This window comes from Canis lupus, chromosome 24 (assembly GCF_011100685.1).
Source record: "Canis lupus familiaris isolate Mischka breed German Shepherd chromosome 24, alternate assembly UU_Cfam_GSD_1.0, whole genome shotgun sequence".
Taxonomy (NCBI): Eukaryota; Metazoa; Chordata; class Mammalia; order Carnivora; family Canidae; genus Canis; species Canis lupus.
This window is the reverse complement of record NC_049245.1, coordinates 14,615,020-14,627,062: the sequence shown is the minus strand read 5'-3', so window position 1 is coordinate 14,627,062 and position 12,043 is coordinate 14,615,020. Positions and strand designations below refer to the sequence as shown.

The following is a 12,043-nucleotide window of genomic DNA, read 5'->3' as shown; positions in this document are numbered from 1 at the left end:
GGTGACGGGCACTGGGTGTTATTCTGTATGTTAGTAAATTGAACACCAATAAAAAAAAAAAAAAGATTGAATCAATTTAAAGATCCTAAAAAATAAATAAATAAATAAATAAATAAATAAATAAATAAATAAATAAATAAATAAATAAATTAAAAAAAAAATGAAGTCGGGTATCTTGAAGACCAAATATAGCAAAGTCCAGAAGGAAGATAAGCAGTGCTGGGCCATATGCATTCTTTCCTCTCCTGCCACCTGCATGTTCACATGGCTAACTCTTTGTGAAACACTCAGGTGGCACAGGTAGGTAGAATAAAGTCCCTGGGGCAGAGAGGCCAGCCCTCTAATTTCCCTTTGTTCTTAAGCACATGGCAAGATGACATATCCTAGCTTTCTTTTTTGGTTAGGTGTGACCCTGTGACTAAGTGCTCTCATAGGAACGAGTAAAGAAGTAGTGTGTGCCTCTTGGCAGCCTGGCTTTAAAATCTCCCAGACACACTCTTTCATATCGTTTTCCCTTCAGACTGGTGGGATGAAAATAACCCTAGTCACCTTAAAAGCCACAGGTCAGACCGCAAGCCTGTCCTGACTTGGGTCCCAGAAAAACCTGCATGAAGAGAGCTACTATTATCTGAGATGGCTGACCTGACCTAAGTGAAACAGACATAAAATTCTTCTTCTTAAAGCCTCTGAGAGGAAAAAAAAAAAAAAAAAAAAGCCTCTGAGATTTAGGATTCCGCTAACACAGACTCACAGCCTAGACTATCTAATACAGTTATCAATCTTGAGAAATTCACATGTTCTAAGAAAGAATTCCTATTGCTTTGGAATATGTTCCAGAGTCTTCAAGATTGGGGCAAAGCAGGGGATTACATTTTGCAATTCAGTGTTTTTTACTTCAAAAGTTGCAGGGTTTGCTCCCACCAAGGATGTACGACCAAATTCACATAGGCTGAGACATAGCGTAATGGATGTTCTTCTCCATATAGACAAATGAGCCTTCTGAGACAGTTTATCTGAGGGAATGACCTTGTGATATGGAAGTTTAAACATTTTCTCCTTACTACACATCCTCCTACTATCTTTCAAAAGTGAAAAATCCAATATCCATGGTTCAGACCCTTAGGGGGTTTGAGAGGATCCCATCATCTCCTTTCTTTTTCAATGCTACAGTGATGGGAAGTCTTCTGAATGCCCTAGGAGACCAGGTCAGTCCACAGTGTCTTGAAGGATTAGCAGCATCCTTTGCCATCTGCACCAGCCCTGGCCACCTCCAGACCTCAGGGCCGAGAGGGACCTGAGCAGTGAGTGAAATGAATTTCTAAAGGCAACACAATGCCTAAAACAAAGAGGAAGTCTTGGATCTTTGCACTTGTTGTTGGTTTGATGCACTTTTCAGGGCAGCTAAAAGACACATGGTTTCCATTTCACCAAGTCAAGAAGAAAAGGAAGGAAGGAAGGAAGGAAGGAAGGAAGGAAGGAAGGAAGGAAGGAAGGAAGGAAGGAAGGGAGAAAGGAAGGAAGGGAGAAAAGGAAAAGGAAAAAGGAAGAAAAAAGAAAGAAAGAAAGAAGAAAGAAAGAAAGAAAGAAAGAAAGAAAGAAAGAAAGAAAGAAAGAAGAAAGAAAGAAAGAAAGAAAGAGGCGAGCAAACAGATCGGATGGAGGATGGGCACATGAAAATTATTTCTAACAAAGCAGTATTTTTCACTGCTTAGGCAAATGACTTTTGTGAAAATACTTTTATGAAAGCAATACAGTTTTGATTTTACTTAGCACTCTCATTACGTTTGGATGCAAAATGAAGTTCACAATAAAATAAAACATATGATCAAAGATTATATACAATTTTGTGATAAGGTGATTTGTAATTCAAGCAATGTACTGCTTGAGACTCATATCTTGATTCCCCATTCCAGATGCTGCAGATGCTATCTGGGGAAGCAAAGAACACATGGAGGAAGAAAAGAATCATTAAATATCACTGAACTAAATAATTAAGACTATTACAAAGAATATAAATAATGAATTTATAATGCATTACAATACAAATAAACAGTATTTTTAGTGTAAAAACTGCATTTGCACAAAGAAGCTATTTAGTAACAAATACAATTAAACTGCATTGGAAACATGGGAAAATTATCTGAATCACATATATACAGTGGCACCGTTCACATGAAACTTGACCGAGAAGAAGCTATCTGAAGGCCATGTCCTGGTCTGAAACACGAAAGGCCTTCCAACCGCATCTCTTCAAAGAGCTGCCCCATTCAAGGTTCATTATTTGGTTTTTGAAGACAAACTGATCTTCTGAAGATCAAAATGTAGGACTAAAGATACTGAACAAGAGGGAACTTTACTGTTGGCACAAAAGATTTACATAAATACTTTCCAAAAATGTTGTATTTGACGGGATGAATCTGTTACACGTTTATAATACTGGCAGAAATAACACTTCAACACCAAGATGGACAGAGATAGTTGATACACATTAGCAAAAGCACCAGTCTTTCCCTTCTTTCTCTGACTTCATGCCAATTTAATACTTCATACTGAAATCTCAGGTATACACTCTTGTTTCTATGTGTTTTTTTTGGGAGGGGGGGCTCTTTAACGTTTGCCATCCTATAAAGCAGCATACAGGCTCCATTCTTAAAGACTTGGTCATAAAAAGTCATGAAGGCTAAGTGCTCACCTTAGAAGACATTTTTATTATCTTCCCCCCCAAAAGTATCACAGGATGCAGGCTCTGCAGGCTTATATATACTCAAATCCTATAACAATGCCATAGTTAGTTATCAACAAAGGGTTTGGCCACAAAAAAGTCAAAATTTGGCTTTCTCCACTGTCAAAAGGCAACCTGGCTAAAGCTTGTTTACTTTTTATTACAGTCGTTATTTTGGATTTCTTTTTTGTAGTGAAAGGGGCCTGTAACTAACAGGGCTCAGATGCACCATATCAGGCTGTACATACATGCTCCTGAAGTGCAGGGATCTGTGTAGTCAATGAACCTTGCCTATCACCCCATTCAGTGTTTATACTTCAAAGGGAAAGAAAGAAGTGGGACTAGCTGTCCACAGCTTCCATAATGAGATCTCTAAGCAAGCTGGGGTAGTTTAACAGATCTAACAAGAAATGAATGATAAAAGAAACTAACAAGAAGTTAGGTAGAAGTTTCAAACTTTCCCTATCATCAGACAAAAGAACCCCCACTCCAACTACTCACATATAACGCACTGCACCCCCACTCCAAAATCTATAGTCACTTTTATTTAATTTTCCTAATTTTGATTTATATAAAATACTGCTCTGTAATTAAACAGCCAATATTGCAACATAGGAAAGCATGATTATCTTTTATTTTTTAAATCAAAATCATGTTTCCACATATTTGACTTCTGGATGAAACATATTATCTACAGGAAAAATCCATAAAAGCCTATTGAAATATTAATCAAATTTTAAATTATTTTAGGTTGACTTTTTTTCCTTTAGTCTTATATGCAGTAAATATTGAAAACAAACCTTAAGGCCTTAAGTGGAAAGAAATTAAATTAGATGTGTACTTATCAGGCCATTTAGTAAAAACCCTATCTTTTGCCAGGATGTTAAAAAAAAAAAAAAAAAAAGTTCCTATAGCAACAGAGGCTTCAACTTTTAATGGATCTTCTTCTCCAAACTATTTTCTCCTCTTCCTCCAATTTTTTTTAAGTGTTGCTGAGAAAGAACATACATTTCTCTTGTTGTATAATTAGGTATTATTCGGGGTCCAATTGGAAATTGGGCTGACATTTATAAAAAGCTAAAGTGGATTTTATTTCTTCATTCCTTCCCTTCTGGTCAAATACTCCACTTACAAAGAAAAAAAAAATAAGTTTTAATAAAAGGAGTAGGAAAGGTGGACGTATGATACAAAAAGCCAAACTACGAAACCTTTCTTATGCCATACTTCTGAACTTGAACTTAATGATCTCTGAAAATGTTGTTTCAGCTGATTGTAAGAGAACAGAAATCCAGTGACAGGTGGGCAGGCCCTGCTCAGCAATGATCCAGAAAAGCTTCCCAGTATCAGGGAGACGGAGCTGCCATCATCAGAACTAGGGTGCTTGGACTGAGGATGTGTTAGAGACATAGCAGGCGGGGCAGGAAATGAGCCAAAGTCAAGGTTTCCCCAGTCTGTCAGCTCTGTGATGGTCTCCAACACAAGGTGCTGCTGCTGTCTGAAGAGAAAAACTAGTGGCGACTCTTCATGAACCTCACAGTACTAGGGGATGAGACTGTCAGGTAACTGAGTTAGAAAGATGAAAAATAACCATCTCTAAACATTGGATTCTATCAGAATAATAACTCCCTTTGTGTGGGGCTTGCAACAGGCCCGGTCAACCACTTGAGGGTAGAGAATTTCAGCACCTCCCCCTCCTCCAGGGAGCCTGTGTTCAAAGTTAATACGAGGTAAGGGTTACCTAAACAGTCAGACAGGAGTATACTGCATATTTCTTTATAAAGACGACAGAAACTTTTCGAATTTCATAAACCTGGATTACTTGTTTTTCTGTCTGGACCCAAGGGGTGTGGGATCAACTTTAGACATCTTTCATAAGCTTGGAATCTAATTTTATGAATTTATTCTAAGACATAAATCAGGTAAGGCAGAAGTAGATGGATGGATTGTTTAAAAGAAATTGAGCCCCCAGGGTGCTTTTAGTAGATTGAGTATTGAGAGATTTACAGGGATAAAATTCTTCACAAGATTAAGGAAGGAGGAAACGAAACCAAATCTTTCATTTCTAGATATTCACTTTCATTAATTCTTTCACCAAAAGCACATCACTGAAACAAAACTAGAAATGGTTTTGCAGTTAATATTAAAGTGGCTCAAGAGCCAGGGAACCCCTTGAGATGGAAGCAAAACAACAAAGTATTCAAGTTCTCTTCACAAGACAACCTTATACTGGCAACACTTAGGGCACTTCTGGCTTCAAAAAGAATATTGCTATGGGAACCTTTTGAAAAAAAATTACTACATTTTGGCAAACAACAACAAAAATCTCTCCTGTAAAATCCCTACTTCCTTTTGAATCTCCAAAGGTTACAACATTTCATTCAAGATGCTTGGCAGTCACGGCTTCATGGGCTTTGGTTCTGGATTATGTAAACCCTTAAGTCAGAATGAACGCCACTGATGTCAAGCGGCCGCTGTCTGAGGCCTCTCACTGAGGAAGTATTGTGAAGAGTGTGGGGCGCCTGCAGGCCCGTGGTGGGAAAGTTGGAAATACTAAAAGTAAGAAATAAATCATAACAAAGGAGATTTAGAGAGTTGGAATGACATCCAAGCTCTTTTCTACCATAATACCCAGGGCCCTCTCAATTTCTAGCTCTAAAAGAGTGTCTCTGTACCGTGGTGGCTGTGTTTCTTACAGTTTGACAAAAATAAATGCTTAACACAAGACTTCTGCAAGACCTCCCATGCATCGTGAGCATGGTCGTGTTGCTTTGCTTTCTTTTTATGGCGCCTGCAGGGTGCTTTCTCTGGTCAAAACTCTCTAGCCCCAAGCCAATGAATTTGTGCCCATGCCAAATCCCCCAACAGATCCAACATCATGTTTGTCTGTTTTTCTGTTTCCTGATTGTCATGCCTGAAAGACTCTCATTAATATACATGAGGCTTAATGCCAGAGACTACACGACTAGAGATCGTTTTTTTTAAGAGAAGCTTGCTCATTCAGGAAAAAATAAGGATTTGATTTACACTGCAGACCAGAGGGAGGCTGACCTATTCCTTTGGTCTGAATTCTCTGAAATACTGTCATTAGACCTATGGTCCCTTATCAGCATGCTGATTTTTGCGCTGCCTCAATGTATCTTCGGCTACTTCCGCGTGGACTGAGCTGGGCCACACAGGCACCTGTTCTTCAGGCTCAAGTTCGCCCACCTGCTGGACTTCTCTCAGGGGCCCTTGGCCCTGGGTGTCATTTCTCCCCTCACCCACAGGAGGAGCAGAGCTGTCCTCTTCTTCATCCTCCTCTGCTTCCTCCTCATCACCAAGATCTTCTTTCTCTTCATCATCATCTACAAGGCTGTCCTTGTTTTCTTCTTCATTTGAATCCTCTTTTTCCTCCTCTGCATCCTGCAGCTGTTCAGCTTTGTGAGCATCCTCTGGCCTCTGAGTCTGCTCTATGGAGGGAAAAGAAGGGAACATCCTCTGAATAAACTGATCATTCAGCAGTTGATTGTGTTTAGGCAAGAAATGAAATGGGGGCACATGACAGTGTTCTCCAATCTGAAGCTATGTTATCACCCAGCACAGATCTCTGATTGGTGGTGTCCTAGCTCCATCTGGAGATTTCACTGACCCTGTTGGCTTTAGTAGAGCACCAGGGCAGGAAAGATGAAGGTTCTCTCATGCTTTATGTTTTGTACCTTCCAGAACCCTCAGACCCAATCATTGGTCATGGTGATTGGTGAGAAATGTGACTTAAGCAAGCAAATCACAGGATTTCCCAGGAGCTTTTGCCCAGAGTAGAGAGGAAAAGCCTTCTCTCTTTCTACAGGAATTGCTAAACTGATAATATGTGAGTCCGGGCTGTTAACAGCCACTGAATCAGCCACATAGAAGGAGAAACCTAACATCCCTTGGGCTATGCTTGAAATCAGAACATCCTTGGATCTTTCAGGTATGTGAGTTAAAATTTTTTCCTCTTTTTTTTCCCCCTAAATTACTTTAAACTGAGTTTCTGTGACTTCTAAGAATTCTATGGAATATAATGTATTTTCTAATTATCTATGGAAGTCTCCTAGCTAGAAAACTTCAAGAACTCAAAAGAAATAGCAGCTTATTTAGTTAAACTCCCACATAAAATTCAACCATTTTAAAGCCTCAAAGAAGTCTTTCCTCATGCAAAGTTTCAAAGCTAGGAATAAAAACATGCAAATCCGGGGCACCCGGGTGGCTCAGTGGGTTAAGCGTCAGCCTTCGGCTTGGGTCATGATCCCAAGGTCCTGGGATCAAGTCCCACATTGGGCTCCCTACTTAGCAGGGGTTCTACTTCTCCCTCTCCCTTTTTCCTGCTCAACTTCCTCTATCTCTCTCTCAAATAAATAAAATCTTAAAAAAACAAACAAACATGCAAATCCAGGGCTATTGAGTCCCACAAACCGTGTGGTGCAGTGCAAGGATTTGGGGAGACTTTTTACAGGACTTAGGATAGTTACTGGTACTTAGCTGAAACTCTATAATAAATAGGCATTCCCCTCCTTCATTCCAGTTTGGATGAAGGAAGAGGTGTCAACTAATTAATGAAGGACATACACTTAAAGGGAAAAAATAATTGCCAAAATGAAGTATTCCCTAATTTCAGGGAAGAAAAAAGGGAATTTTTCTTCATATCTGATCTAGAGAACATATTTCAAAGAATTTGGATATGGTGATGCAAATCAGGAAGAAGAATCTAGTATCTCTTTGAGCACAAAAGGGCACACCAGAGAATTCCAAAAATACTCTATCACAGAGGTTTATCACACTTACCAGCATGTTCAGATAAACGCCTTGGAAGTGGTATATAGAAACATTCTGATATTACCACCAGGACCTGGAGGGAAAAAAGCAATTTTACAGTGACTAGCTGTGACATTTATTACCAAAGTATCTCAAATTTAGGCCTTGGTTCTATAACCAGATATTCATAAACAAAAAATTAGCAGTTGGTCAAAAGTCCTCAAAAAAGACATGGGTACAATTAAGAATCTCCTATTTTTCAAATGTAACAAAACAGGAAAATATTATTACTATATAAAGGACTAACAGGACACAAAGTCAAATATCTATAAAGAGTCCACTAAAAATCAATAAATCAATCAAGTATAAGAAAAGAGATACTATGAGCCAAGTCTAAAATGGCTTTTTAAAAAACACTCCTTTGGCCAAACAAAATTAGTCTGCATACAGCTGCCTCTCACCAATGGCTAACCACTGATTGAGTAAAAGACTATGTCAGGCTCTAGAATTCTTAAGAGTACCATAAGAAATTTCTACAGAAATAAGTTGTGAGAAAAGTCATTGATGATATGAACCAAACACTATTTTAGACTGTGATTGTCTTGGCTTCATTCTGACCTTAGTGCAGCATGAATCACTGTCTACTTACTATAAACATCCCTCTCTTGAGAAACTATACAAGCTCCTTAGGAGCAGGTTCATCCCAGTCCCTGTTCCACGCCCCGCCTAGGCCATGGTGATGGAGTTACAGGTTATGTCAATTGGCACGATTAGCTGGGCCCGGGATAAGCTGTAGCCAATTCTTCACATCTTCCCCTATGGCACCCCACAACACAAAGATCCAACGAGGAAGAAGCTCTCTGTTTGTAAGGACAATCTACTTCTCCTTGTACCTAGCTAACTCCCCAGCTTTACCCCTACTTTGAATAATTGCCCAGTCTTTAAAATAGTAATACTACTTCAGACATTAGTGTTTTAATGGTGCTATAAAATTTTAAGGACTCTAAAGAAGTTATAGTACTTCTGATTCAATTTCATAAACATCAAATGAGTATGCTCCTTTATGTTCAGAATTATTATCATCTATATATTCATTTATTACTTATTTAAAATTTGGTTCATTAGGTTCAAGATGTCAGGTTAACCTCTGTGGGGAGAGGTTCAGAAAAAGGGGAAAAATGGCGGTTTAATTATGAAGCAATATGGAACATGAATTCCATAAGAAAAATGAATAAAGCATTTTGACAGATATTTCAGAGTTACAGCTAGAACAACCTGTTATAGGTCTGGGAAGAACTAAGAATGACCACGTGAAGGAGGCAGCATTTAAGACCCGAGGCATAGTCTAGGGTAGATGGACAGCAACAGCTGCCTGGCTCCTCTGAGCTACAACAAATTGGACCATGGGGGCTCCTGGATGGAGAGAAAGCCCTGAATGCCGGGATTGTGGACATCCATGTGGTAGGGCCATGGAATGCATGAAGCTCTGTGGGCTGGGGAGGAAAAAGCTCCCAACCATTAAATTGATTTGAACAGTAAAGAGGAAAACATTTCCATCTGAAAAGCCTGAAGTTGATAAATTACATTTTATTTTTTTTAATTTATTTTTTATTGGTGTTCAATTTACCAACAGAAAAATTACATTTTAATGTGACAGTTCCATGCTTATTAGCTATTTGTGGGACATAATTTTTTGTTACCTGTTTTCTTTTTCCTTTCTTAATTCTAATTGTAGGGTTAAATTTTGGTCTTGACATAATTAGGGAAGGGAAAGAAGAAACATTCACCAGTGACAAGAAATCCTGGCATTTACAACGAAGCCTGGGAGGGAGTAAGTACCACCTGTGATATACCTGGGCCAGCTAGAGGGCTGGGTATAGAGGGCCTAGAAAACACTTAAAGGACAGCCTCAGCCTTGCCTCTGTGTGACCCTGGACAAGTTACTTAGTTGCTTTCTCACTTGCAGTCTCTCAAAAGGATGGATTTGGGCTAACCTATCTTCAAGGTCTATTTTATGTTTAACAGTACACAATTCCATCATGTAGCCTTAGTGCTCAGAAGCTCTTATTCTCCCAGATTCTCTTACTTCAAGAATTATTTTCTGGTCTAGAGAACCATTCCCTTGGAATGAGCCACTTTCTGAGCCACTAAGAATGGCACTTTTTAAAAACAGGTCTGGGGCGCCTGGGTGGCTGCATCAGTTAATTGTCTGCCTTTGGCTCAGGTCACAATCCTGGGGTCCTGGGATTGAGTCCTGCATTGGACACCCTGCTCAGTGGGGAGCCTGCTTCTCCTTTTCCCTCTGCCCCTCCCCCTGCTGTGCTCACTCTCACTCTCTCAAATAAATAAAATCTTCAAAAAATAATAAAAATTAAAAATAATAAAAACAGTCTATACTGGGTGTTCTATTATTTGTTGGTACACTGAATTTACATAAAATTACAAAAAAACCCCACCAAGTCTATAGGAGAATGGTGCTATCCTCCTCCTCTTTCCTTCCAGGGTTATATTTTCTGGTTTCATCTGTACCAGGTAGGTAGAGAGAGTATGCAACTGAATGAGGAAAGCAAGCAGATTTACCATCTTTCACAGAATGAAATCTATACCTCCTATATTAGAGACCCTCCTTTGGGGGAAGCTCTATGCTAGACAGTAGTGAACAACACACAGAAAAATAATCTACCCAAGTATCAAAATTTAGACAGTGACTATATATACCAACTGAAATGGAGACAGATAATAGAGACATAATATCACTGCCAATGTTTTCCACTGCTTTTCTGCTTGCCTAGAGCTTTGCAGTCTCCCATCTTTCACAGCACAGTCACTGATGGCGGACAGCAACACTGCCAAAATGATTGCATATATAGACTACTCACTTACTGGTCTTTCCCATACTGGTCTAAAATGCAAAATACATACTTGAAAACTGAGCCCTTTGTTTACATGTGAAAAATAACATTTAGTAAAGTATTTCAGTCATCATGAGGCTCAGTCAAGAAAACAAATAAAAATCTACACTAACAGCCTCGTTTTGACTTCCCATCTTTTAAAATTAGGAAAAAAGTAGGAAACATCATAATCAGGTTTATGGGAAACAGTAACTTCATCAGAAAATCACTTCTCTATGGAAAACATTGTGTTCCTTCTGGCCACTGTATAAGTTAAACTCCATAAAGATTCATAGAGGGAAGAACTTCCAGAGACACCAGGACCAAGCTTCACATAACTGCATGCCTGGGCTCTCCTCTCAGCCAGCCCTCAGTTAATGGCCAGGGTGACACAGAACACTGAAATGCACATCTGCAGACCTCCCTGAAGGCAAAAATTCTAGCTGTTGTGTGCTTCTTTTAACACATATTACAGTTGGAAAAGGAATCCTTTTCTACAATGTAGAAAAGGAACCAGAGATATGTGTTTGGTACTTTATGGAAATGTATTACCAAAAAATTATGATTACTGCTTTGAAATTATTATCATTTTGTTAAATAAAGTTATCCTCCCAACTTCTTATAAAGGAATAATATTGTATATCACTTAATCACTTTAACAGTCTAGAATCAAATTTTTTCTTGTGATTGAGTTCTCGTTTCAAAGCATTGTGGTCTGAATATATGCAAGGGACAATCCCAATCTTTTGGTATTGGTTGAGACCTAATTTGGGACCCAGTATGTGGTCTATTCTAGAGAAAGTTCCATGTGCACTTGAGAAGAATGTGTATTTAGTTGCATTCGGATGGAATGTTCTGTGAAATCTATTTGGTCCAGTGTATCATTCAAAGCCCTTGTTTCTTTGGTGATGTTCTGCTTTAAAAATCTGTCATTCGCTGAGAGTGCCATATTGAAGTCTCCTACTATTAGTGTATTATCATCTAAGTATCTCTTTACTTTGGTTATAAATAGATGGATATACTTGGTGGCTCCCACATGAGGGGCATAAATATTCATGACTGTTAGGTCTTCTTGTTAGATAGACCCTTTAAGTATGCTATAGTGTCCCTCTTCATCTCTTATTACAGTCTTTAATATGAACTCTAATCTATTTGATATGAGGATTGCTACCCCAGTTTTCTCTTGAGGACCATTTGAATGGGAAAGAGAAACAGGTCTGGGGCACCTGGGTGGCTCCATCAGTTAATAGTCTGTCTGTCTACCATTTCATTTTTAGGCTGGAGGTGTCTTCAGGTCTAAAATGACTCTTTTGTAGACAACATATAGATGGATCTTGCTTTTTTATCTAGTCCGATACCCTGCCTCTTTTGATGGGATCATTTAGCCCATTCACATTCAGTGTAACTACTGAAAGATATGAATTTAGTGTCATTGTATTACCTGTACAGTCCCTGTTTTCATGGATTGTTTCTTTGGGCTCCCTTTTTCTTTTACAGGGTGACCCTTAATATTTCTTGCAGAGCTGGTTTGGTGGTCACATGTTCTTTCAGTTTCTGCCTATGTTGGAAGCTCTTTATCTCTCCTTCTATTCACAGTGACAGCCTTACTGGATAAAGTATTCTTGAGTGCATGTTCTTCTCATTTAGTAACCTGAATATA

The 12,043-nt window shown here is 38.9% G+C and overlaps 1 protein-coding gene across 1 annotated transcript in view; it reads right to left on the bottom strand.

The window, feature by feature from the left end:
- Positions 1–2,005: 2,005 nt before the first annotated feature.
- Positions 2,006–12,043, bottom strand: part of TMX4 (thioredoxin related transmembrane protein 4) — a 50,865-nt gene continuing 40,827 nt past the window's right edge. The window contains exons 7-8 of the mRNA XM_038571646.1: positions 7,523–7,586; positions 2,006–6,171 (exon numbers count right to left, since the gene is read on the bottom strand). Of these exons, the coding sequence (XP_038427574.1) occupies positions 5,813–6,171; positions 7,523–7,586 (423 nt within the window). The 3' untranslated portion in view covers positions 2,006–5,812. The remainder of the gene's footprint in view (positions 6,172–7,522; positions 7,587–12,043) is intronic.